The sequence below is a fragment of the Suricata suricatta genome, chromosome 12 (assembly GCF_006229205.1).
Source record: "Suricata suricatta isolate VVHF042 chromosome 12, meerkat_22Aug2017_6uvM2_HiC, whole genome shotgun sequence".
In the NCBI taxonomy this organism is placed as follows: Eukaryota; Metazoa; Chordata; class Mammalia; order Carnivora; family Herpestidae; genus Suricata; species Suricata suricatta.
This window is the reverse complement of record NC_043711.1, coordinates 7,599,934-7,621,867: the sequence shown is the minus strand read 5'-3', so window position 1 is coordinate 7,621,867 and position 21,934 is coordinate 7,599,934. Positions and strand designations below refer to the sequence as shown.

Genomic DNA, 21,934 nt, shown 5'->3' with positions numbered 1-21,934 from the left:
TGCTCCTGTGAGGTCCTGGCCACCCTGCCTTGAGGCCGGCCGCTCGTGTGTAACGTACGCAAACGTCTCGGCCCGTGACCAGACCGTCGGGATGGCCCCGCACTGGCCCCTGAAGGCCCACGCCTCCCCAGGCCGGGAGCCAGTGTGGACTGAACTGGGTTTGCTCTAGCCCAAGGCCAGCACCCCCGCGGGCGGCCCGTGCACAAACCCCCGGCCGTACCTGGTTCAGCGTCTTCTGCAGGTGGGGGGTGCCCATGCGGTCAGCCATGTGCCGGTAGGCGGGGTGGGAGAGGAAGAACTTCCTCTCGGCCGCCAGTGCCGTGCGGATGTCCTTCTTGCCCTCAATGTCCTTCTGGCTGCGGTTCACCACGCCGATGTAGCCTGCACAAGGGGGGCGGGGGCAGAGCCAGGTGAGCCGAGGGGCCCGACGCCCACCAGGAACCAGGTGCGGGGCTGGGCCAGGCGCAGGGACAGACAGGGACCCCGTCCCACAGTCCACACTCCTCACTCAGAAATCGGGAGAACATGAACAGTGTGCTCCTGGAAAGGAGCAGAGTGCCTGCAGGAGAGGGGGACGCCCAGCAGGACGTGAGGCAGGGGGCAGAGAAAGCTTGGGAGAAGACGACACCCACAAACTGCGCTTTAAAGATAAGTGAGGAGGGGCGCCGGGGCGTATCAGTCGGTTAAGTGTCCGACTTTGGATCAGGTCATGATCTCATGGTTCGTGGGTTCGAGCCCTGTGTCGGGCTCTGTGCTGACAGCTCAGAGCCTGGAGCCTGTCTTCAGATTCTGTGACTCCCTCTCTCTCTCTGACCCTCCTCTGCTCATGCTGTTTCTCTCTGTCACATCGGTGCATGTGCGTCCAGAGAGATGTATGGAACAGAAAAGAAAAACGTCCAAAACCACACGATGGGCAGGTGGCAACTCATGGCTAATTCCTCAGAGCCGACTGTAGGAAAGGTGGATTACCCGACGGCCACAGCCGGCAAAAAAACCAAGTTGGGTGTGGGGGCGCCGGGGGCGGGATCTCAGTCGGTTACGCATCCGACTCTTGATTTTGGCTCAGGTCATGGTCTCCCAGTCTGCAGGATCGAGCCCCGTGCTGGGCTCTGCGCTGGCACTGTGGAGCCTCCTGGGACTCTCCCTCTCCTCCTCCCTGGTTCGTGCATGCGCACTCTTTTTCTCAAAATAAATGAACCTAGGGGGCGCCTGGGAGGCTCAGTCGGACCTCAGTCTGGCTTCAGCTCAGGTCATGATCTCATGGTTCGTGGGTTCAAGCCCTACATTTGGCTTTGTGCTGACAGCTCAGAACCTGGAACCTATTTCAGATTCTGTGTCTCCCTCTCTCTCTGCCCCTCCCTCACTCATGCTCTGTCTCTCTCTGTCTTGAAAATAAGTAAACTATACTAAAAAAATAAAAAATAAATGAACACAGGGAAAAAAGCCCACAAGAAACCAAGTTGGGTGCCCTCCTGATCCTCGAGGGATCACAGACCGACTCACACACCACGAACCCAGAAGTACTTGAGGAGAACCCGGGTAGTTCTTAGAGATAACTGTATTTGGGTTAAAATTTTCTGAGTCAAGACACAAAGAAAATGGTAACCGTGATCACATGAGAAAGGAAGTGAGCAGGAAGGGCTGGGGGACCTTCTTCACGGACAGCTTTCAGTAGCCTTTTGGAAATCCTCACACATGGGAAACAAGATTTAGGCTAAGAATGCTAGCGTGAGGCGATCTGCCATATTCGGACAGGAAGCAACTGGACGGGAAGGGAAAGGGGATGAGGGTCAAAAAGCAGAGCAGCCCCGGGTCCCCACGTGTGGACGCGGGGCTCCCAGCGCACCGGCAGGGTGTATGGGTGCGTGTCCAGGGGCACCAGAACACAGCCTCGTGGCTGGCCCGGGGAAGGAGCTCAACGCACAGATGCGGTGACTGTCACTCACAGCTGCTGAGAGAATCAACGTTGGAGAGATGCACTGGGAACAGGTGGGATGCACACGGTCCCCCTCCTCCAGCAGGGGGCGCTGACAGTCTCCCCTGGAGGAGGGGGGTGACAGGGCCGGTGCCTGCCTGCCCTCATTCCCGCCCAGTCCTGGCCTGATTACTCTGCATCCTCTCCGCATCTGTCAGGACATCCATCTCACAGAGGAGGGGACCTGACCAAGGGGAGGTCATGGAGAGCGGCTGCAGGAGAACCAGGAGGCAGACCCAGGCCTGTGAGAAGCTCGCCATGGTCCACAGACAGCGAACAGCAGGGGGCAGAGACAGTGGTCTGGCCTGGATTTTGGTTCCTGAAGGGGGGAGTTCAGAGCCTTCAGGAAGCCAAGAGAAAGGCTGCGGCTGGAGAGATGCTAAAGGCCACGGGGCACAAGGGGGGCACTGAGGAAGGGAGGCCGGCGGGCAAGTCGGGGGTGGGCAGCAGGGCCGGGAGGGGAAGGGCTCACTTTCTTGGACGCGACCAGGAAGGCAGAGGAGGGCAGACACTGACAGCGGAGCGTGGGGAGGAAGGAAGCTGAGGAGGACCGTGTCACCAGGCCCCCCGGTGGCAATGCTGAGCCCAGGTAGCACTCCTAGGGGTCCAAGATTTAGGCCCTGTACTTGTGGAATGACCGTAGGGGGTTGGGGGGCATGGCAGAGGGTGTGAGGACACGTGGGGTCCGCTTCTGGCTTCAGCGCCAACCCTTCCTTCCTAAACCTCCGACGCTGACCCACTCTTTGGCCCAGGACCCTGGCAGCTACACGGAAACGCGGGTTTTGCCCCGACTCCGTTCTGTCCTCATCTGTACCCACCGGACATTACTCAGGGTCTCAGCAGGGTTGGGGGCAGATGGAAACCAAGCTTCTCCCCATGCCCATCCCAGACACGGAGGAAGGAACGCCTAGGGGCAAAGGGAAAGATCTAAACGGTGCTGGCAACGCCAGCGGGCCCGAAGGTGCCCAGAGCTGACAGCAGATCCCGAGGGAAGGAACGGACACGAAAGGGAAACGATTAAGAGAGAAAATGGTTGGGGGGCGCCTGGGTGGCTCAGTCATTAACCATCTGATTTCGGCTCAGGTCATGATCTCACTTCATAGGTTCAAGCCCCATGTCGGACTCTGTGCTGCCAGCACGGAGCCTGCTTCAGATCCTCTGTCTCCTTCTCTCTCTTCCCCTCTCCTGCACGCCACTCTCTCTCAAAAATAAGTATTTAAAAGAAATAAAAATTTTAAAAGAAAGAAATGGCTTAAGGCAACAACGGGGCGCCTGGGTGGCTCAGTCGGTTAAGCATCTGACTTCAGCCCAGGTCCTGATCTCATAATCAGGGAGCTCGAGCCCCACGTCGGGCTCTGTGCTGACAGCTCAGAGCCCGGTGCCTGCTTTGGATTCTGTGTCTCCCTCTCTCTGCTCCTCCCCTGCTCACGCTCTGTCTCTCTCAAAAACAAAAAAACATTAAAAAAAAATACAAAACCAAACAAGAAGAACAAATAAAAGCCTGGATGGACACGTAGCAACATGCCACCGTGAAACACAGGAATAACCGAAGTGTCCCACAAATAGGGATTAACAGCACCCCCTCCCCCCATAGCGGATGCCATCAGAGCCTTGGAAGGCGCCTTGAGAAACATCTGTCTGTCACGGGGACCTGCTCCGCTCTTCTGCTAAGCGAAATGGGAAAGTAGGTGACAAAGCAGCACGTCGCCGGAGAGCGGGCATTCAAAACCAGCTCTGCCGCCCCCTAGTTTGGTGAGCGGGGGCAAGGGATGTAGCCTCTCTGTGCCTCAGTTTATTCATCTGTAGAATGGGGATGGAAAAGAGCCACCTTGCTGGAATGTTACTGGGATTCAACGGGCTGGTACACACCACGAGTGGCTGCTACGTAAGCGACACTTAGTAAGTGTTCGCTTTCTCATGGTTTTTTGAAGTTTGAGAGAGAGAGAGGTAAAGAGAGCTCACACGTATGCATGAGCGGGGGAGGGGCAGAGAGAGGGAGAGAGAGGATCCCCAGCAGGCTCCGCGATGTCAGCGCAGAGGCCGATGCGGGGCTCCATCTCACAAACCGTGCGATCAAGACCGGAGCGGACATCAAAAGAGTCAGACGCTTAACTGACTGCGCTCACCAGGCGCCCGACTATTCTCATTTTTGGAAAATAAAAATAGTTAGGCTACTCCTGTCAGAAGATCTGAACTTGATCATAACCCGGAATCTTATCAGACCTCCGACTAGATTTAATGATCAGTTCATAGGGAACTACAATGGGCCCAATCCTGAGTGTGGGGACACAATCTGGTTTCTTCTACTAAATAAGTAAGTAAATAAGTAAATAAATAAATAAAGAGGTGTAGAAGAAATAAAGGGGCTGGTGGGGAAGTTGTTCGAATAGAAACTTGGGTTATCCCCCCGCCAGGAAGCAAATCAGACGCCATTCAGAGATTTGAAATTAGCTGTGTGTTGGCAACACTGAGGCTGGGCCCACGGGGGTCTTTATACTGGTCTCCTTACTTTCAAGAAGGTCTTTAAATAAATGTTCATAATAAAGGCGTCTGAGGGACTCAGTTGGTTAAGCGTCTGACTTCGGCTCAGAGCATGATCTCGTGGTTCGGGAGTTCGAGTCCCGCATCAGGCTCTGTGCCGACAGCTCGGAGCCATCTCTGGATCCTCTGTCTCCCTCTCTCTGCCCCTCCCCTGCTCACGCGTGCTCCTTCAAACATAAATGAACATTATAACAACAAAAAACATGTTCATAATAAAAGGGTGCCTGGGTGGCTAAGTTGAGTGTACTGCTCCTGATTTTGGTTCAGGTCATGATCCCAGGGTCTTGGATGGAGTCTACGCTCAGTGTGGGGCTTGTCTGAGATTCTCTCTCTCTCTCCTTCTGCCTCTCTCCCCCACTCATATTTTCTCTCTCTCTAAAATCATAATAGAATTTCTTTTTAAAAAATGTTTGTAAGAGGGGCACCTGGGGCTTAGTCGGTTAAGCGTCCGACTTCAGCTCAGGTCACGATCTCGCAGCTGGGAAGTTCGAGCCCCGCGCCGGGCTCTGTGCTGACAGCTCAGAGCCTGGAGCCTGCTTCGGACTCTGCGTCTCCCTCTCTCTCTCTGCCCCTCCTCCATTCTCTCTTCCTCAAAAATAAACATTAAAAAAAGGTTTATAAAAAATGCTAATAGAAAACAAGCATGAAAATTAATAGAAATCACAAATCCTAAGGTACTTCCTGAGAGGAGAGCCACCAAGTAAGACCTAAGGTCTGAGCTTTGGTTTCCTCTCTTCGCTGTAGGCTTATTTACGTCCCCAGGTGAGCAGGTGTTCACCGCGTAACTGGAAAGTGAACGTATACACATCAGAGGAAAAAGAAATGTCCACGCAGGCGTGAAGACAGAAGGGCTTAAACTGAAAAGGAAAAGCAGGGACCCTGGGCGCCGGGGCAGCGGCAGTCCTGTGGTTATCTGGGCGTGCTTCCTGGCATCTGCCCAGGTTTCGGTAACGATAAGGAAGAAAACCAACACCATCTGAACATACATCCAGCCACTCCGCCCCGGGGCCCCCGGCTCCCCGCCCAGCCTCACCTCTTCTCAAGGGGAGAAGCTTGTTTTCCAGGACGTCCCTGGCGTCGGTGCCTTCGTCCATCAGGTCAAGCTTGGTGATGACACCGATGGTCCGCAGGCCTGTAAGAGCCCAGAGGTCAGAGGATGCCATGAGAAAGAAGTCTGCGCTGGCAGCCTGGGGCGGGGTGGTGGTGGTGTGTGCCCTGCTTCCAGGCTGTGAGACCTGGGAGAGGCCATAATGTCACCTGCCTGAACCCCAGTTTCCCTCGTGTCAAGCAAAGAAGACACTAGCCACACCGATCTCAGAGGGGCGTCCACGGAGATACACAGGACTTGTGACAAATGTCCGATCAGTAAATACTTGGCACCGTCACGGCCACTCCCATGATCTGCGGCAGCGTCCTGCGCTGTAGTGTCGCGGAAACCTCACGGAAACCCAAGTCCCGGGTCAGTCTCCGTGCTGAGCTGAGTCACCTGCAAGGCCCCAGCACGGTACAAGAGCCCACGGCAACGGTTTCTAGGGTCACCTTCCACCTGAGGGGCCAAAATTCCGCTCTGGAATTCCTCCTGTCTCCAGGTCACCACCAAGAATCAAGAGACCCCTCCTAGCAGAGCTGCACCCCTACAGGTCAGTGCCCCGGCCGGTGCCGAAGGATGCTCTCTGCACGTGCGCACGTGGACGTGGGCGGGTACACACGTGTGACTCGAAGGAGGCCCAGGAGATCGCCAGAGGGTGCTGAGGGGGGCAGCGAGCCCAGCCGTGCGCTCCCTGGGGCCCCGGACCGTCCACACTCGGCTGTGAGCCCGGGAGCTGGCATCACTTCTCTGGAGGGCACAGGAGCCACGGCCGTGAATACCCACCAAGGTTGCCCGGGAGAGAGGGGAGAGGCAGAGGGATGTGACGGGGAGCGGACGGGCTGGCTCTCCTGGAAATGTCGGATCTCACCGGAATGTTGTTTAGAAAAGACCAGAAACAACCCACATGCTCAAGGACAAAGAACAGGCAACAGTGGCCCACTGGGTGGATGTCCCATCGACGCGTCCCTCTGAGAACAGGGAAACACGCACACACGTTTCAGAAAAACCAGGACAGACCCCATTTTTAAAAATGAGCATCCACTGAAGAAGAAACTCCAAACGGTTATTCACCAACTGTGGCCACTGGGGTCTCTGCAGGGGGAGGGCGCGGTCACTTTTCAGGTTCTGTATTTTATTTACGGTTGGTGGCATGCTCGTAATGACAATGAATTAGGAATACTTTCAAAGCCAGAAAAATGCCCTCTTGGAGGAAGAACGCCAGCATGGTGGTCACAGGTGGCACATAACCGTACCCACCCCATCTCTCACCGCCCGGTCAAGCCCCCGCGGCATCTGTCACGACCCCGCTGCGTTCCGTGGGACTGGATGGGGGGCACAGGGAGGCGGTGGGGAGCGAGGGCAGGAACGGCCTCTCCTGGGACCGCATGCCTGTCCCGGCTGACCTCGGGGACGCAGCACGTCCTTCGCAGGACAAAGATGCTGAGCGCGCAGCCCTTGAGCCCGAGGAGCTCACCATCCAGTGCGCCGCCGGAGGCCCGCCCTCCCCGACCGCCCTCAGGCCTGAGCAGGGCTGGAAGCCAGGCGGCGGCACCCGAGCCTGTCGCTCCCCAGCTCCTCCCTGGGCCCCCACTCCCTCCAAACCACACGGCATCAGGCAGTCAGAGGGCACTCTGCAAAATGCATTCGAGTGTGTGTCCCGCTCCATGTGACCTCCAACAGGCTGCCCACAGCAGCCAGCAGCCACCAAGGCCCTGAAGGTCCGTCCCACCCCACCCTTGCCCCGCTTATCCTCCCTGAGGCTTGCTCTGCCCCGGCCACGTGGGTGTCTTGGGCCCTGGGCGCTCCGGGCTCACATCATGCCCAGCCTAGTTAGCACCCCGTCCATTTTCCTGGCTTCTGCCTTTTGCCGTCATTGATCATTCTGGTCTTGCCTGAAACCTCTCATCTTCAGAGGCCTCTGACCCCCTCCCGCCCCGTCTCCCAACCCTCAAACGGCCCGATTTTCCTCCGGTGCTCACTTCTGGCTGAAACTGTCCCCCTTGCTTCTTCCCTTGTTGTCTTCTGTCTCCCCCACGGGAATGTCAACTAATGGACCCTGTCCATTCTGTCCCCTGTAGAGCTCCCGAGGCCAAAGCCAAGCCCCGCCCAGAACAGGTACTTAACTGACATGTACTTAATAAACAGAAACGTTTGACCCAGAATGCCCTGATCGACAGATGCCACAGTCCCCACAGCTCCCTATGGCCCCATTGGGCTTCATTAGCTCACCAATCTAGTACCCCACCCCCGCCCCTGCCTGGCCCCCGAGCGGCTATGGGGACACCGGTCCTCTCACCACTCAGCAGTGCTACACGTTAGGATTGATGGCGCCATTCTGACAGCGGGGACCAAGCCTTGGAGAAACGCCCGAGTGCCACCCGAGAGCCTCCCAGGGGCAGCCCCCCGGGCACTGCAGGCCCCTGCGGGAGATGCCGTATCCCAGGGGGGCCTTTTCCTGGGGGTCATGCGCCGGGAGGGGACCTCCTCCTGTGGGGCTCGGCGGGTACCTTGGGGGTCGACCTCCTTGGCCAGCTTGAGGGCGTCCGAGTTGGCCAGGTCCATGTTGGCAGGGGTGACGGCGAGGATGAGGCTGCTCTCGCGGCTGATGAACTGCAGGATCATTTCCTTGATCTGGTACTCGATGTCCGGGGGCTGGTCCCCCACGGGCACCTTGGTGATGCCCGGGAGGTCGATGAGGGTCAGGTTCAACACTGGGTAGGGCAGCCAGAGGGAAAGGTCATCAGAGACAGAGGAGGGGAGGCTCCCACAGCCCGTCAGCTACCCAGCCCGCTTCCCAAGGGCTGGGGGTGGTGGGAGGGGGGTCAGGCCTCGGGATTGCCCGTCCTCCCACCAGATCACACGCTTGGACCCAGCAGCTCCTCTTCCAGGACCCCCTCCCACAGACAGCCCCTCTCTGCGGCAGTGATCAGCTTTTAAATCGGGACGTTTGCACCGGAAGGCTGGAAGTGCTCTCAATGGCTAAATAAACTTCCGCCCACCAACTCAGCCAGGACCAATGGCTGCTGCCTCTCAAGATTTACCATGAAAAACAAGAAGATGAAACTCTGATGAAAGACCCACTCGGGAGATATATTTGTACAAAAAAGTGGCATTTTATGTTAGGCTACAATTTGCGTAAAAGACACACATGTGACGTATGCACATACATATTAATAATTATTTACTCAAAGCACTAAGGTATAAACTATATCTGAACTACTGAGGGCAAGACAGGTGTTTGCTATATATCCTTTTGTAATTTGAGCCATGTACAGGCACCATTTATCCAAAAATTAGTAAATTTCAAAATCAATCGCAAAGAACTTCTACTGACGAGTTAAGAGTCTGCTGGAATAGTCCCCAAGTGCCACCTGAGGCAGCAATCCACGCCCCGGGGCCGGAAGTTGTGCAGGGCGGCAGGCCGCTCCCGGTAAAAGAGGCGGAGTTCTCAAGCCCCGGCTCCCCTGGGCTGGGGTCCCGTGGCCGCCATCTCCTGGAGGCCACACTGCGGCCACCCCTCTTCCCAGGGGCGCACGGCTGCATGTGCCCCAGGCACCAGCCCCCCAAGTCTTCCCAGCACACTCTGGCTCCTTAAGAGCTGAGACGGACTCCCCAAAACCACGTCCCTATCAAAAGTGGGAAGCCAGAGAGCAAGAGGGCTGCGTGCGCGTGAAGAAAAATGGAAGGGTTGTATTTTTCATCGGAGCGTTGAGACCCGACTCCCTGCTGCCCCCGGCCCCGAAGCGCATGCGCCTGTGCGGCCTACCGTGCGGCGAGTAGACCCGCAGGTTGATGGGCACTGGGGAGATGCCTTTGTTGGTCCCCGTGACCCTGTCGGTCTCCGCTTCGATCTCCTGACGGACTTCCTCAAAGTCTGTAAACTTTTTGGACTTACAGTGCAAAAACTCGGCATATTCTGAAAAAGGAAGGAAGACGTTCGAAATGAGAGGGAGCAGCGGTCTCGCGGTGGGCAGGGGGCCGACGGCCTTCTGGGACAGGTGGCAAGTCAAGCAGGGGAAGTGCAGCATCGGTCACAGGTGCTCCAGGAATTTGGGGAGCAAGAGAGTCATTCTCGCAGTGAGTATTGGGGGGGGGGTCGCTCCTACAGGCCAAGCCCCCTTCCAGACCCTGAATTCCTCAAGGAACAAAACCGCAGAAGTTCCTGTCCCCGGGGACTGGAAACTCTCATATTTTGTGAAGACGGCACCGTGACAAACTCCGAGAAAAACAAACAAAACCAAACCAAAAAAATAACCAACCGGTGGGTGTAACCAGCATCTGTGATTTTTTTGATGAACGGAACAGAAGAGGAAATACCCGCGTGTGTGGTGTGTGCGCACACGTGACGAAGCCTCTGCTTTGCTGTTAGACGTGAGGCTGAGTCCCGAGTCCTACTGTCAGAACCTCCTTGCTGTGGGTCAGAGAGAAGCCACTGTCCTGGACGGATCCGGAGCTGACCGCACTCTCCAGCTCAGCAAGGTCCCTGACGCACGTCCGTGGGACCCATCTGTCCTTCCTCCTCAAGGCATGTGGCAGAGTGTGCCGAGCTGGCCATCACTGTGGCCTCACCAAAGCCCATGTCACTGGCTCACCTCGTCTCCTGGCTGTTACCAGGCCTCCCCCACCACAGACGAAACCCCTCAGGAGAGCTGCTTTCTGGGCAGGGTCTCATGTGGACACAGGAGGCCGAGGTATCTCAAAGCCATGCTGTGGGGCGCCTGGGTGGCTCAGTCGGTTGAGCGGCCAACTTCGGCTCAGGTCATGATCTCACAGTTCGTGGATTCGAGCCCCACATGAGGCTCCGTGCTGACAGCTCAGAGCCTGGACCCTGTTTTGGATTCTGTGTCTCCCTCTCTCTCTGCCCCTCCCCCACCCATGCTCTGCCTCTCTCTCTGTCAAAAATGAATAAACGTTAAAAAAAAATCTTAACCTGCACCACTACAGACAGGGCAAGATGCACAGCTGTGACATCTCTAAGAGTAAGGACCCAGAGATCGCCCCCACGTTCAGCAGGAGACCTGGCTGCACAAATCACAGCACAGCCACACGACCGGCTGGCTCAGTACTGAAGACGGAGATGGAGCCCCACGGCAGAGAAAGCCCGGCAGGCCTCGAATCTCTCCCCAGACGCGTCACAGAAAGAAATGAGTGCAAAGAGGGTCGCCATCCCACCTGATAAACCTAATAAGCCACGGCCAACATTCAGCCCCAGCTGGCTCTGGCCAAGCCATGTGCGTGGTCCTCCGTGCCCTCGCGGGTGAGCACCTCAGCAGGCAGGCGTCTCCATGATGCCTGCACTGCAGATGTGGAAACGGAGGCCCAGAGAGGTGCCCGAGCTCGGTGAGGGAGCGGGATTCGGAGTTCAGATCATCCGTCTCCAGGTAGCGGCCCTCTCTCAGGTCATGTGGCCTTTGTGAGGCCACCGGCAAGCTGTTAACCTCTCTGAACCTCTTTGCTTCGGGTCAGGGGGACTCTGTGGGCTCAGATCACCAAGCGTCACCTCGGGCACTGGCCCCTGGGGGACAGGGGCGGTGAGGACACTCGCTGGAGGAGCTAGGATCCCAGCCCCCGCCCCACCCCCATCAGCTGACCCAGTTCCCAAGGACAGTCACACTCTAGCCTCCACAGGGACAAGAGGAAACGCCTGACTGCTCTTCCGGCAGCGGCCACCAAAAATGGCACAGTCCCCAACCCCCCACAGTATACCTCATTTCTCATCTGGCTCAGGGCCCTGGGCTCGGCACCCACCGGAAACCGGCCCCCTTCCAGGAGGGCAGCCACGGGGAAGGGACTGGGGACCAGGACATAAGCCCCCTGCTCTGCCAGGCTCGGTACCTGCTCCACCACCTCTGGGGCCTGCCTGCCTGCCACCTCCCCCAGGAAGCCTTCCTAAACTCCACGCCACCTGACACTTCATCCTGCATCCCAGGCCTCCTCCCCGATCAGGTCCAGGTCACTTTGGGACTGTGTCTGTGGGGACCAGGACCTGCCGGCTATGGCCCTGAGAGCCCAGTGGCAGCCTCCCCCTCTACCAACTCCTTCATCGGCAGGATGTGCAGACAGTGCCAGAAAACCACAGCTGCTTCCCCAGAGACCCAACAGGCAGCAGAAACCACACCTTCTGGGCCCAAGAGGAAGGTTCAGGAGCCTGTGTGGCCCCTCCCCCTCACAGCCTGTTTTACTGGGCTCCTGGTCACTTTGGAACCGTGTACTGCATTCCAGGGCTCATATTAACATTAAAAAGCTGCCACCTTGGGGCTCCTGGAGGGCTCAGTCGGTTGAGCGTCCAACTTGGAATCAGGTCATGATCTCATGGTTCATGGGTTCGAGCCCCGCATTGGGCTCTGTGCTGACAGCTCAGAGTCTGGAGCCTGCTTCCGATTCTGTGTCTCCCTCTCTCTCTGCCCCTCCTCTGCTCATAATCTGTCTCTCAAAAAAATGTTTGTTTGTTTTTTTTAAAGCTGCCACCAAGCCTGCTTCCCCTGCTCACCACTGACCCTCGTAGAGCCAGGCCTCAGCACTCCTTTCCTCAGAACCATCCCCGGCTCCCACTTCAACTCACTCCTCCAGCCACTCTGGGCTTCTGCCTCAGGGCCTTTGCACTGGCTCTTCTCTCTTCCTGCGGGCTCCCTCCCTAGCCTCCTTCAGGTCTGCTGAAGGGTCACCGTCTCCATGAGGTCTGCTCTGGCCCCCATCCCAAGATGATATACCTCTCCCATCTCTTTCTGCCTTTGGTGCCTTATGGCCCTCCAAGCATGGCTATGTTCTAACAATGGCGACCTCATCGTGTATTTGCCTGGCTCCCTGTGAGAAGGTCCACCCGCCAGGGCAGGGATCTGAGTCTGCGCTAGTCACTCCAGGCCCCGGGGGGTCCCTCTGAGTGTACCTCCTCAAGCACTCAGTAACTGTATGTGTGAGTGAGTGACTATCAGAAAGATAACACGGTCCCTGCGTCAGCTTCTATAGGGGACCCGACTCCAAGGCCACCGAGCTCTATATACGGGAGACTGGACAGGGACGGGGGCTGGCAAGGCCCCCTGCTGTCTTCTCCTCTCACTCTCTCCCCTAGACCTTCCTCCTTCCTTCCCAAGCTCTTCTCGACCATACAGGCCCACTACTGAGCTGGGCTCTTGGTCTGCTGGGAAGAGGGACACTGCACAAGCCTGTCACAGCAGGTGCCACAGACCCTCAAAGAGAGACCCATCACACCCGAATGTGCAGGGTGGGGACCTCCTGGGAGCCCACCCCACCACGATGGAGGCAGGCAGGGCAGCGGCGGGCGGGGCGCGTGACTGCACCATCTCTCTGCAGTGGCCACTTTCTCCCACTCCCCGAGGATGCTCTGGGCGCAGGGAGTCTGAGGGACAGCAGCCTCCCTGGGGGCCCCATCAGCCCCTGTGCCAGGCTCCCTGAGAAACGGGCAGGAGGGGCTTTGCCGGGGACTCCACAGCCCTGTACTTGCTGGAATGCTGATGAATTTTTAATGATCCCACCTCGAGGAGTAAGTCAGAGGCCTTGAGGCTGAGCTCAGAGCCTGGGATACTGAGAAACTTCCTCTCAACTCGTGCCCAGCAGCCACGCCCCTCCATCCCCACGTTTCCTAGCCCGCCCTTGCTCGTGCACAGATGACCCGGCCAGTCCAGTCCCACCAGTCCCTGACCCCTGGGGCAGCACTGACAGCCACACAGTGGCCACAGCCACCCTGCCCTAGAGCCACGCCCTTCCCTGGGAGAGGGGGTGGCCCCAGGCCTGGAGCACGCCAGGAGTGAGGCAATGACCGGGGCCCTTGTCCAGCACTTGCATTGCTGACCCAGAGGCGCCAGCCACCCTCTCCCACCACAGGGCTTCCCGCCCGCATCCTCACTGTGGTGACAGTGAATGCAGTTACGGCTTTTTTCCAGAAAGGGGCTCTCTGCCCTCCCTCCAGGGATTGTTCCCTCCTCTCTTTCAGGTCTCAGCCCTAAACACCTCCGCAGGGAGGCCCACCCTGACCACCTGGGACCCAGCAGATGCCCCGGCACTTTGCTCCCTCTTCCACGGCGGTCCTCACCCTGACACACCACGTGCTCAGGCGTCCCCTGCTAAGGCCGGAGCTGCAAGAGGGCACACTTAGCTTTGGTCACCACTCTCCCCGATGCCTAGTGCCCAGTGGTTGTTTAAGAAAACTTCTCGAGTGACCTATTAAAAATCATCAGCCTAAGAGGACATCACTCTCTTGAGTCCCAAGAGGGTCCTCATTGTGCCAAACAGCCAATCCCCACTTTGGCCATCTCTCAGGCCCTTCGAGAAGGTGCCCTCAAGGGGTGCCTGGGAGGCTCAGTCGGTTAAGTGTCCAACTTCAGCTCAGGTCATGATCTCAAGATTTGTGAGCTCGAGCCCCTAAACTGTTAGTGCAGAGCCTGCTTGGATTCTCTCTCACTCTCTCCCCCTCCCCCACTCGCTCGGTCTCTCTCAAAATAAACTTAAAAAAATTTTTTAATTAAAAAAATTTATTAAAAGAAAAAATGAAGGGTCCTCAGAAGGCAGATGACAAGTACATGTGGCCACCCTCTGGGCATCGGGCCACCTGGGGCCCAAGGAAGCAGTTCTGTGACGGTGGCCCTGGTTCCCTCAGGCCTGGCTTCCTGAGGGGTCTTAGGACCCTCCTGGTTTGTTTGTTTGTTTGTTTATCTATCATTTTTCTTTTATAGCTTATTGTCAAGTTGGTTTCCGTATAACACCCAGTGCTCATCCCCACAAGAGCCCTCCTCCATGTCCATTACCCCCTTCCCCTCCCCCCTATGCCCATCAGCCCTCAGTTTGTTCTCAGGATTCAAGAGTCTCTCCAGGTTTGCCTCCTTCTCTCCCCCTAACTATTTTCCCCCTTCCCCTCCCCCATGGTCCTCTGTTAATTTCTCCTGTTCCACGTATGAGTGAAGACATAGGGTATCTGTCCTTCTCCGCCTGACTTATCTCACTTAGCATGACCCCCTCGAGGTCCATCCACGTTGCCACAAATGGCCAGATTTCACTCTTTCTCATTGCCATGTAGTACTCCGTGTATAGATAAACCACACCTTCGTGATCCGTTCGTCAGTCGATGGACATAGGACCCTCCTGTTTTAAAGGAGCTGGAGGAGGCCCACCGGACGGAGGGCACCCTCCCCAGCCCGCGGGCAGACCCTGCTGCAGCCCCCTGCCTTCGGCCCAGCCTCTCCATCCTGGAAAGGCTGAATCAGGCACCATGGCAACATGTGGGGAGGTGACAGGAGAGAGAGAGAGATGGGTGTGCCTAGGGTTCCAGCCTCGCCCCCCTCACAGTGTCCCAGTTCCCCACAAGGAAATGAGACCACACAGGACCCAGGTGTGGGGCTGCTATAAAACCAAATCCCATAGTGCTGGGCCCACGGCAGGCACACAGCTAGGTTAGCGGCCAGTCAGAGGAACTCGGGGGGCTGCCTCGGGGTCTCAGGGCTTTGCACGGAGGAGCCCTGCCTGGGTCTTCATGGACTTTCCCCGTCCCTTCCTCATTCTAACCCCGCAAGGAGCAGACCGCCAGGCTGACTCCTAGTGGCAGGAGATGGGGTGTGCCTTCCCCAAGCCTGGATTCGACAGGCAGCCAATCTCTGGACAGGGGTGGGGGGTGGGGGAGGGAGCGACTCGGGGACTCAGACACACTTGGGAGACCCTAAGTATCACATGATCGAATGGAGCCAATCGAGGGGGACAGTATAGAGGCTTTAGCCTACCTAGAAGAGCATGCGGCCCCTCCCAAGTCTGTAGGGTCCTCAGCTCCTCTGATGGGGACAAGTGGTGAAGACCTTCCCACCCAGGACACACAGCCGCTGGGAAGGCGTGGTATTGGGACTCACAGTAAGAAATACACATTTGGAGTTCCACCCACCATTTTTGACACAGAGCTCCTAAAATCCTTGCAATGTCCCAAGCGCTAAGTGCCAACAAGGGTGTCTAAACATCCCTAAGGAGCCCCTCTCACTCTCAACGACGACACATTAGTTTAGCACTTAAGGACTGGGCTGTGCTAGGGGGGCCAATTTGTGTGATTAGAAGGCTGAAAATTTTGGTACCGGCCTACCCACCCCCGACCCTGGAGGGGGGAAAGGGAGCAAGGGTGGAGGGGGGAAGGGGGCAAGGGGCTGGACATTGAATCAATCACCAAATGCCAATGATTCAATCAATCGTGCCTCCACGAAGCGCCCCAAAGGCGGGGCTGCAGAGAGCTTCCGGTGAACACGCAGAGGCACTGGGAGAGGGTCATGGGGACCCCAGATCTAAGCCAGGGGGCAAGACAACGGGACTGTGAGTGGCCATGGGGGTGGAGGGTGACAGTCCGGTGGGCCTGAGCCCTTACGCTGTGGGCTGGGACACTCTGGGCAGGCAGTGTCAGAATGGAGCTGATGGCGGGCCACGTGGTGAATGTCCACCGGAAATTGGGAGAACCCCACCCCACGTCCTAGAGAAAGTGACAGCCCCACCCGGCGTCATGGGCGGCCCCCAGCCTGACTCTCAGGGGCTCCGGGCTCTGTTTCCTCATCAAGAGAGGAGGCCATGCCCTGAACGCCGAAGAATCTACCAGCTTTATAGAAAAGGCGCTGTCAGGACCAGGCCCACAGGACAGGCGCTGGAGAAAGGGCTGTCGATGACCCCACAACAAAGCAGATCGGTGCTTTCTGGGACTGCCTTCTGGAGGAGAGGAACCAGTAAGAACAAAAGAACAGGATGAGGTTACCTGAGGAAGGACGCAGGCGCAATGATGGGGTGGGGGCTGGGGCCCACCCAGGGGAGGAAGGAGGGGAGAAGGTAGGTGGAACAGGGGGCTCCGGGGAGGAAGGACCATGGGGGCAAAGGCCTGGAAGGGCAAATGGATGAGCTGGTCTTGAGGGAGGGTGAGGAGGGGGATTGCGGCCGCGGCTAGGGACCAGGAGGAGGTGAGGGCCCAGACGCCAGCAAGGCCCTGTTGGGGTCACGAAGCTTTACGAAGGAAGCTGGGAGCCAAGCTGTGCCATCCCCTCTCTGGCCCCTGAGAGCACCAGTCAAGGTCAAGGGAAGGAAGGCTCCGGGGACCACATTCCGCCCAGGAACAGTCTCCAGCACCCAGGGTTTACAAGGCCAAGGGGTGGTTCCGGAGGATCAGGGTTCCCTGGGAGCCATCACACTTCCCAGCGGCTGTGGCCTTAGCTGATTTTCTTTTTAAGTAACCTCTATGCCCAACGCGGGACTCCAATGTACAACCACGAGACCAAGAATCACACGCTCCACTGACTCAACCACCAGGTGCCCCCCTTCAGTCTTAGGTAATTTTTAAACCAAGCAGATTAAAAGTCTGGGCGCCTGGGCAGCTCAGTTGGTTAAGCATCCGACTCTTGATAGCTCGGTCTTGATCTCAGGGTTGTGAACTCAAGCCCTGGTGTTGGGCTCCACGCTGGGCATGGAGCCTGCTTAAAAAAAAAGAAAAATTAAAAGTAATGGCTCACCAAGAGCACTCCGGACCAGCGGCCAGACGTCACTGGGTGTCACAGGCCTCAGAGAGGAGGGCTGAGGCCCAGCCTCAGAGCCACGTCATGGGCCCCCAGACTCAACGGGGGGTGGCAGCCACACCAAAGCCAGATGGGGTGCTGGGGCCACAAAGCGGGTACCACTATCACCCCCGTTTTACAGATGAGGAAGCCGAGACACAGAGAGGGAGGCCAGGTGGCCCAGGCCGCAGCCACTAAGGGTAGCTGCCTGGCTCCGGAGTCCGGTTCTGCAGAGTCAGTGGGACAAGTCTGTTCTCTAGAAGCAGTGCGGCCCCATGTAGCCCCTCCAGGGCCCTCCGCCAATCAGCACGTCCTACCTACACTCAGCTTCCTCCCTCCCGCTAATGGGGTGTCCCACGCCCCCACCCAGCCCAGGCACCTCTGCTGTTATCGCCCTGGACCCCCCCACCTCAGGGTCACTCTAGACTGCCCTTCACCCCCACAGCACCGGCCTGGGCCAGGCCTCGCGACCTCTTGCCTGGCTCTAGACTAACCTCTCCCTGGCCTCCCCCTGCCTGCACGCCCGTCCCTGCCCGTCCTTCCTCCACAAGGCAGCCAGCGGCTGAGCCGGGCTCTCCCCACCCAGGTGCTCTTTGGGCTCTCATAGTCTGAATCCCTCACCAGACTCCCAGGCCATGTCACTTGCCTCCGGCCCCTCCACCCCCGGCCCCACCTCACAGCTTTGCACATGCTGTTGCCCCTGCCTAGAATGTTCTCCCAAAGTAGATCCAAGGTCCAGTATACTCTCCCATACGCCCTGTCCTTTCCCCTCTCGGCCTGACCAGGGCACCCCGTGTCTGCCACCCCAGGCAGCCTCCCTGGCACCCAGCTGAGGTCCAGCAGAGTGGACACACAGCTGTTGGCAGCAATACGAGACTGGAGGGGCACCTGGGTGGCTCAGCTGGTTAAGCGTCCAACTTTGGCTCAGGTCATGACCTCACGGTTCCTGGGAGCGAGCCCCACGTCAGGATCTGCGCTGACAGTGCGGAGCCTGCTTCCGAGCCTCTGTCCCGCCTCTCTCTCTGCCCCACCCCTGCTCAAAGCTCTCTCTCTCAAAAATAAAAATTAATAGGAGAGAGAGAGAGAGAGACTGGAGATGCCACAGTCAGGTGGGGAAACAGGAGTATGTGAGCTGAGACACGGAAGGCCACTTCCACATGGGACACCTGGGCCCCTCTCCCCATCTCCACCACCGCCCAACAGGATGCAACCATGACTCTATCTCCATGGCGGTCACCCCCGTCCCTACTGGGCCCCAGGCCCCACTTCCACCTCCTCCGGGTCCCCTAGCCTGGGCTGGCTCCTATGGTCTCTCTTCCACCAGCAGCCACAGGATCTGATCAAGTGATGCCTGGGCCCTAGGGTGTGGTGACCCTCCTGCGTGCTCTCAGGCAAGTGGTCCCATCTCTGGAAGCCCCGGTTCCCTCCTCTGTGAAGTGAGGATGACAGGAACAGAGGCCCCCGCCTCAGCCCGGGTCAGGCACTGGGCTGATGTGCGCCCTCAGCTTCTGCCTTCACTGCTCCTCACACCTGCCACCCCATCAGCCTCGGCTCCAACCTCACTTCTTCAGAGACGCCCTGGGGTGCCCCGCCCTCCAGCATGAAGTTAGTCATCCTCCCCTCTCCACACACACACTCTCCCATCTGGTGTGGGCCAGGCCTGCCTTTCTCCCTACTGGTCTCACCCTGAGTCTCCCACTTCTGTCCCCTGACACCAATGGGAGTACCAGGTGGGCAGGTGACTGGTGGTGGCAGCAGCATTGGTCCAGTCACTGCTGTGCCCTGGGCGCGGATCAGCCTGTGGCGTGCAGTCAGTGCTCCAGTGGACCACAGCTGGGTGACAGCCACCAAGGAGGTGACGGGGGGCCCTCCTGCCACGCCACAGCCTGCCACCTTCCAGTACAGAAAGCCAGCAGACCTGTTTTCCCAGCAGGCTGTCCCAAACAGGTCAGCAGAAAGCACAAAACCAGAGCCACTGAGTCAGCACCACACGGGGAGGACCTCCAGTGCCAGGCACTGTTCTGGGGGTTGGACGTATTGAATAACGTGGTCTTCGTGGCAACCGACGAAGTCGCTATTATTATCTTCACTGTCCAGAAAGGAAAACACGCCATGAGCAGCAGTCCCTCCTCCCCAGGGGACATACAGTCAGTCAGCTGCAGAGTCACGACCTGAACCCAGGCAGTCTCAGCTCACGGGGCCTACCCAGCAGGGCAGAGGTTTTTTCTCCATGTGGCCAGGTGCAGAAGCAATTGCCATCAGCTGGGAACTCATTAAAAATGTATATTCTCACCCACATCCCCCAACCAAACTGCTGAAACCTGCTGAATGAGCAGAAACCCACCAGACCAAGCCTTCCGTGACTCTGACCAATTGTCATCCGAAACCTGTGGCTCTGCTGCCGCCAGTCTGGGCCCAGCTGATTGGACAGCTGAATCCAGGAGAAGCAGCCCATTGGCTTGCCTGTGGCCTATGATACGGCAGAGCTCATGAGAAGGCGGTATGGACCAATCCGCTATCGCCTCTCACTGGAGCCGCGCCCCCTCCCAGCTGGAGCGGGCGGAGTCAGAAGATGAAAGGGAGAGCGCGTGACTGGGGCACCGCTTCGCTTGGTGCCCGTCCCAGATCTGGTGCCCAGTATAAAGGCAGGTGACCCGGCTAAGCGTCAGTGTCCCCGTAAAATGGGGGTGTGTCAGCAGCCTTCCAGAATGAGTGTGTTTAAGGGGCTGTGCTGTGAGACCGGCACCCAGTGAGTGCTGAACGGACCAAGGGTGATACTCCAGGTCAGTGGAGGCCATGCCTCCGAGGGCTCCCCTGTCCCCTTCCAGCTTCTGACCCAAGATGCTTTCAAGGAGGCCTGAGTGGGTTGTATTGTGGGAGACACGCCCACGTCATGCCAGGCTTGTGTGGAAAGAACAAAAATTGAGGCCACCAAGGGGACGCCAGTAAAAACCTCCGTGTGGCCTTTTGAAAAGCCAATGGCGTGCACGACGTGGCTACGTGGCCCTAAAGGAAAGAGGAGACAGGACCCCGCGGTGCAGCAGGGGCAGATCGGAGCAGCTGCAGAACTAGCCAGCCGAGGGCTGGCAGCCCGATTATGGACAGGGCATCAGATCCCGTGCAGGGAGTGATTACTTTTCTTGGGTGTGGTTCCGTGACATAGGAAGGCGTCCTCCCTGAAAGGGGAGGCGCGCCCAAGCAATCCAGATTGACGTGTCCCAATGTCTGCTACTGATTTTGAAAGCGTTCATTAAGCAAAAAAATGTGTCATCCACAACAGAGCAAGCAGAGGCATCACCTGGCCGCCTGGTTACAACTGAGGACACGAGGTGGGGGAGGTGTTCACCCAACTGCGCTTCAACTTCCCTGCGCAGATGAAGGCTGAGTTCAAGCCCAAATGACGGCCCAAGACCCCCCGACAGCGCGGTCGGCCCAGCACCCCTGCCGGGCACCGCGCGCACGCTCCTTCCCTGCTGCAGCAGCGAGCTGCCTCACTGTACCTGTTTTTGAGAAGATGAGCTGCAGAATGAGAGGCCGCCGGGTGACGATTCCTGACCCTCGGGGAAGGAAGTCCCTGTGGGAGGGGAAAAGGGCAGAAATTACTCACGAGGCTGGCTTGCGGGGCAGGAAGTGTGACCACAAGTGTGGAGCAATCCCACCTTGCGATTGGGGCAACCTCAGCAAAGACACCAGTGTCCCAGCCAGATACCGGGAACACTCAGACCTTGGAGGGTCCTGAGGCCACCAGGGGCGAAGGAGGGACTGGAATGAAGGCTGGTGATGACTGAAACCCGTTTTCCTCTGACTGGCCATGCTCCAGGGCCAGCATGCCCCAAAGAGCCCTTTCGTTGACGCATATTTGAACATCTCCTACGCCCCCAAAGAAATGAGTGCATTTCCTACATACATGTTTTGAATTAACTTAATGCCATACTATGATATGAAGATGAAATAAAAGGAAAGTAGTCAATGACAAAATGTGTTTCGTGTCCCAAAAAGGCAAAGTGACACAGGCAGGAAGTGGATTGCCCGAGGCGTGGGACACGAGGAGGAGCTTCCGGGAGGTGTTGGAAATGTTCTAACACTCAACTGTGGTGATGCTAATATTTATTAAGTTTACTAGAAACCACTGCATTCGAAGTTGGTAAATTTTCCTAGTATATAAACAATCCCTCAATAAAGCTGTTAAATAAAATATATACCCTGTGAGTTTCACTGTGGAAATACTCAGACGCCACCTGCACCAACTTATACTAATACATGTGGATTCACGCAGACCAGGACCACCAGAAGGTGGTCTGGGCCATTAGGAAAGGACGGCCAAAGAGCAGGGGTCCAGTGAGCACTCAAGTAGAAGAGAGATTGTCCGAGATCGCAGCCATGCAAAGGATTCTTTGTTGTCTCATGTAACGTGGAGACGAATTCTAGGTTCAGAAAATTCCAAACAAGGTTGGCACATAAATGTTGAGATTATCTGAAACCTGTGCAGGACACAGGACTGGAGGTAGTGGGCAGGTGCATCCCATATGCAGCAAGACACCACCACCCTGGGGCTCTCAACCCAGGGCCATTGGCACCAACCCGCTCCCGGTACCGTGACAGCCACAGCGCCTTGGGAGGACACCTGCCAGTGCTGGAAACCCCTGTGGGGAGCCTGGAAGGCCCCAGAGGAGGCTGCCAGGTTTCCGCACAGGCTGGTTGTGAGAATCCCTGGGAACATGTCAATAACCCGGTGGGTGCTGAAGGGAAGGAGGCGCACCCAGGCACGTGCCATACATGACAGTCTCTGTGGGCGGCCCCACACGTCTGCAG

The 21,934-nt window shown here is 57.5% G+C and overlaps 1 protein-coding gene across 6 annotated transcripts in view; it reads right to left on the bottom strand.

Moving 5' to 3' along the window:
- The window catches only part of DNM2 (dynamin 2), a 56,386-nt gene that overhangs the window by 31,902 nt on the left and 2,550 nt on the right, over positions 1 to 21,934 (bottom strand). For all 6 annotated transcript variants that reach the window (XM_029916388.1, XM_029916390.1, XM_029916392.1 and 3 more), the window contains exons 2-6: positions 20,623 to 20,696; positions 9,373 to 9,522; positions 8,114 to 8,317; positions 5,550 to 5,648; positions 221 to 381 (exon numbers count right to left, since the gene is read on the bottom strand). In XM_029916388.1, coding sequence (XP_029772248.1) covers positions 221 to 381; positions 5,550 to 5,648; positions 8,114 to 8,317; positions 9,373 to 9,522; positions 20,623 to 20,696 — 688 coding nt within the window. The remainder of the gene's footprint in view (positions 1 to 220; positions 382 to 5,549; positions 5,649 to 8,113; positions 8,318 to 9,372; positions 9,523 to 20,622; positions 20,697 to 21,934) is intronic.